The 4,053-nt window shown below is 65.5% G+C and overlaps 2 protein-coding genes across 2 annotated transcripts in view; one reads left to right on the forward strand and one right to left on the reverse strand.

Annotated features, from left to right (window-relative positions):
- Positions 1 to 1,725, reverse strand: part of ZDHHC16 (zinc finger DHHC-type containing 16) — a 4,069-nt gene extending 2,344 nt beyond the window's left edge. The window contains exons 1-5 of the mRNA XM_009277799.1: positions 1,489 to 1,725; positions 1,049 to 1,243; positions 756 to 844; positions 505 to 533; positions 168 to 301 (exon numbers count right to left, since the gene is read on the reverse strand). Coding sequence (XP_009276074.1) covers positions 168 to 301; positions 505 to 533; positions 756 to 844; positions 1,049 to 1,243; positions 1,489 to 1,725 — 684 coding nt within the window. The remainder of the gene's footprint in view (positions 1 to 167; positions 302 to 504; positions 534 to 755; positions 845 to 1,048; positions 1,244 to 1,488) is intronic.
- A 1,878-nt stretch (positions 1,726 to 3,603) lies between these two features.
- Positions 3,604 to 4,053, forward strand: part of EXOSC1 (exosome component 1) — a 3,216-nt gene continuing 2,766 nt past the window's right edge. Inside the window, exon 1 of the mRNA XM_009278052.1 lies at positions 3,604 to 3,624. Coding sequence (XP_009276327.1) covers positions 3,604 to 3,624 — 21 coding nt within the window. The remainder of the gene's footprint in view (positions 3,625 to 4,053) is intronic.

The following is a 4,053-nucleotide window of genomic DNA, read 5'->3' on the forward strand; positions in this document are numbered from 1 at the left end:
CGCAGGACTGGGGCAGCTGGGGGCCTCACAGGAGGAGGAAGAGGGGAAGCAAAGTCACTACAAGGCCAGGCCTGGCCCAGCCTTGTTCTGCAAGCTCAGCCTGGGGGAGCCCAGGCAGCCTCAGTGCACACCAGGGCCAGGGCCAGGGCCAGGGCCTGCCTGCTCACCTCAATGGCTGCGTAGGCATCCCGGAACATCTCCCAGCCGCTGACGCTGCAGTAGATGCAGCCCATGGTCATGAACAGGCAGAAGGAGAAGAAGTAGCGGTGGTTGTAGTGTCCCACGCAGTTGTTTAGCCAGGCTGCCTCTGGGGTTAAAGGTGTGTAACCGTGACGGGCCATGGGTCCAAACCCACCCCAGGGACCAGGGCTGTTCTTCTGGGCCCGGCCCTCAGCACCCTTCCCCGTGCTGGCTGACTTGGGAGGAGCGGGGCAGGGAGAGAACAGGGAAGCAGGGCCGGCTGCCCCCGGGAGGGTGCCGTGGGTTAGTACTGCAGAAGGATACGGCAGTGGTGGTCCATCTTCAGCACGCACCTGGGAGGGAGGAGAGCAGCGCCAGTGTCAGTGCCAGTGCGAGCACCGCGTTTGGGAGGGGGCAGGCAGCCCCCCCAGCCCTGCATGCTGTGCTAGAGACGAGGCAAGAAGCCAGCAGAGCAGAGGGGAAGGGGCCCCGGTCTTGCAGTGTGGCAGGGGGCAAGGAAAGGGGTCCCGGAGGCTGCCCCGAGTGCTGTGGTGGGCAGAGGGAGGGAGCCCTACCTGTTGCAGATGCTGCAGTGGTGGGTGCGAGCCGGCTTGGGGGCAATGCATTTCCTGCAGATGGAGACGCCACTGAGATCGTCCTTGGCCTGCGCACAGGTCAGAAGAGATTTGTGCACCCAAGCCCTGCACCCGTCCCCTGCTCCTCACCTCCCCTCTGACCTGCCCGCCTCCCCTCCCCGCACTGCCCAGCCTAGCTGCCCCGATCTGGAGGAGGCCTCCTGCAACGACGCCACCAGGCTGGTTTAGCTGTGCCCAGCTGGGAGAGGCTGCGCTGCTGGTCGGTGCCTCACCTGCGGTGGGTGCCCGGGCGAGGTGGTGATGGCCATGTAGTAGTGGAAGACAATCATGATGAGGTTCCAGTGTCCGTAGGCGAGGTGCCAGCAGATCCAGGCAGGCGTGTAGGTCTGCAGGATGAGGGGCAGCAGGCAGATGTACACGATGGCCACGATGGAGCTCGTCAACCCGATCACCAGTGCCACAAACACCTAAGGGAAAGGGGCCTGGGTCACCGGAGTGGGCAGCGCCTGCCCCTCGCTGCCTGGGGAGAGGCACAGGCAGGATATGGCCACAGGAAACCAATCTGAACCACACGCTGAGGTCCCCACTCTCTTCACGCCTAGAGCACAGGCAGCCCTGAGACTCAGTTGCCCCATCAGGACACTCACCCCAGCCCCCAGAGCTAGGTGCCCCCCCGCCCGGTGAGGGTACTCGCCACGCCAAGGGTACTCACCACGCCGAACCACCGGGTGACGTGGTCCACCAGCCAGTAGATGGGCTCAAAGAGGGAGTCCAGCACCACGTCGCTGTTGGTGAAGGAGTTGTAGAGCAGGGAGCGGAGGCAGAGGTTCCCGTAGTGCCACAGCTGCTCCACCTGCCGCAGCAGCTTAAACCGCCGCCGCTGGCCCAGCCGCAGGCACTTGAGGAGCAGGCGCATCACCGCCACAAACATCCGCTGCCAGCTCCTCATCCCTGCCACGCCACGCCTGGGGGGAGAGGAGCTCGGCGTGGGCAGGCCACCCTGCTGCCTGGCTGTCCCTCAGGAAGGGTCTCCCCTCCCGGACGCGCCGGTCGTGCAGCTCCCGGCGCTGACTCTGCCGGACGCCTGCCTGCACAGCAGGGCAGGGGCCTCTCCTTCACCCTGCACAAGGATGCAGAGCAGGGGGAGCTGAGCCCAGACTCCTGGAGGCTGCAGGACCGCTGTCGCTGGGACAGCTCTCTGCGTGGAGCAGGGGGCACAGGCCCCTCGGCATCTGGGCTCAGATGCTCTCTGATTCCATCTCGTCTTTCCTGGCAGGGAGGGGGCCGGGGGAGCGACACGAAGAGTCTGACTCAGAGGAAACCAGAGAAGGCACGAGCATGCAGGATGCTGGGCCAGTTCCAGGGACGATCCCAGGTCCAGCCCTTCCCAACAGGTTTGGGAACGGGGGAGCCCGCACAAGATGCATGCGGAGGAGCCAGGCCAGGATTACGCCTCCTACCCTAGTCCCTCTCCTCACCCCCAAAAAGCAGGGCCTGGATGCTACTTCCCTTCACCTCAACCTCTGGACCAAACTGCAGAGGCCAACCTGCACCTTTCCCAACATCACAGCCCCACTCCAAGAGTCCCAACGCTTTCCCCTTTTCCCTTGCCTGGATCCACCTTGGACAACACCACGTGCCGGCAAAGGAGCAGCCCCAGGCTGAGGCAACGCTGTGAAGTGCTCCCCTGCCCGCTGAGCCCCTCATCCCACCCGAGAGCCGTGCTGGGAGCGAGGAGGAACCCGAGCCGGCCCAGCAGCCGTGAAAATGATCTGCAGGGTTGGGGCCCCCAGGCCTCCATGCAGGCAGGGCCCATCAATATTAAGCAGCGAGGCTGCCCCGGGGTCCTGCCAAGGCACGTTCTGAGCCTGGGCCAAGCGCTCGCCTCGGCACGGTGCCAGATGACAGTGCCACGCTGCAGAGCCTGTCCAGCCAGGACCGACTCCCTCTGCTGCCGTGCCCGCTGCACAGCCCTCAGGGAGCAGCAGGGAGGGTAAGGGCAGGAGCTGCAGCATCCAGATGGGCTGTCCAAAGGAGCCAGGGGCTCCCCTCTGCCCTGCCAGACACGCGTGAGGCTGACCCCAAGGCTGGGAGCAGCTGGACACGAGGACACCAGACCCACCAGCCCACCCCAGGTCACAGGCGTGGCTCCCGCCCAGGTTTCCTGTACCCTTGTAAGGGAGAGGTGGGACATGCAAACCCCAGCGCCACCCCCTTCCCCCACATTTCCCCTTCCCACTCTGCCAAGAGCTTTCCTCTGAAACACATCAGGTGTGAAGTGGAGCAACAACTTCCTGCTGTGCAGCCTTTGGGTGGCACCTGTCCCTGTGTTTTCAGTGTGGTAAGAGACAAAACGCTGCAGCCAGCAGCAGGTCTTGGGGTCAGCCCTCCCCGCCAAACACACAGCACCTCCCTGCCCCTCAGAGAGGTTTCCTCGCCTACAACAGCCGGCAGCTGCTGAGCGGGCAGCCCACAGGGGAGGCAGCCAGCCTGCCCCAGGGCAGGACCTCCCTCTGTCCCCAGGCACCTGCCTGCAGACAGTGGCACAGCCACAGGGATGAGGCTCCAGCAGAGCCATGCACCCTCCCTGGCCCAGTCAGGCACTGGGGCTCCAGCCCTCACCCTGCCCGCGGCCCTCCCCACATCCCAGTGGGGCGTTGGGCCCACAGGGGTGGGACAGCAACCACCAGCACAGCCAAGACCACAGGCAACATCAGAGCCCCGGGGGGGGGAACCTTAGATTTGGCCCTACCCCAGGGAACTGGCAGGGCCCTGCTCCTGCTGGGTCCAGCTGCCCAGCCCCAGTTCCATGGCACCCTCCTCCACAATGCCCAGCTCCCCCAGTTCAGTAGCACCCAGCCCCGCGGCGCCAAGACACCCTCTGGCACCCAGCCCCATCACGCAAAGGCTGCCCATACCAGCAGCAAAAAGCCCTCAGCCCCACTGCATCCAGACCCGTAACACCCGGGATACCCTGCCCTGCGCACCCCGGCCCCTCCAGGCCCACAGCATCCCCCGCATTGCCTCCCAACCCCATAGCACCCCCAGGGCGACAGCACGCCACCCGCTGCCTGCCAGGCCTACAGCACCTCCTGCCCCACAACACCCTCAGCCTCTCCAGGCCCACAGCACACACCTCCACTGCCTCCCAGCCCCACAGCACCCCTGTATTTCCTCTCAGCCCGCCCAGGCCCACAGCACACCTCCACTGCCTCCCAGCCCCACAGCACCCCTGTATTTCCTCTCAGCCCGCCCAGGCCCCCAGCACCCCCCCGCG

The sequence above is a fragment of the Aptenodytes forsteri genome, unplaced genomic scaffold, assembly GCF_000699145.1.
Source record: "Aptenodytes forsteri isolate BGI_AS27 unplaced genomic scaffold, ASM69914v1 Scaffold15, whole genome shotgun sequence".
Taxonomy (NCBI): Eukaryota; Metazoa; Chordata; class Aves; order Sphenisciformes; family Spheniscidae; genus Aptenodytes; species Aptenodytes forsteri.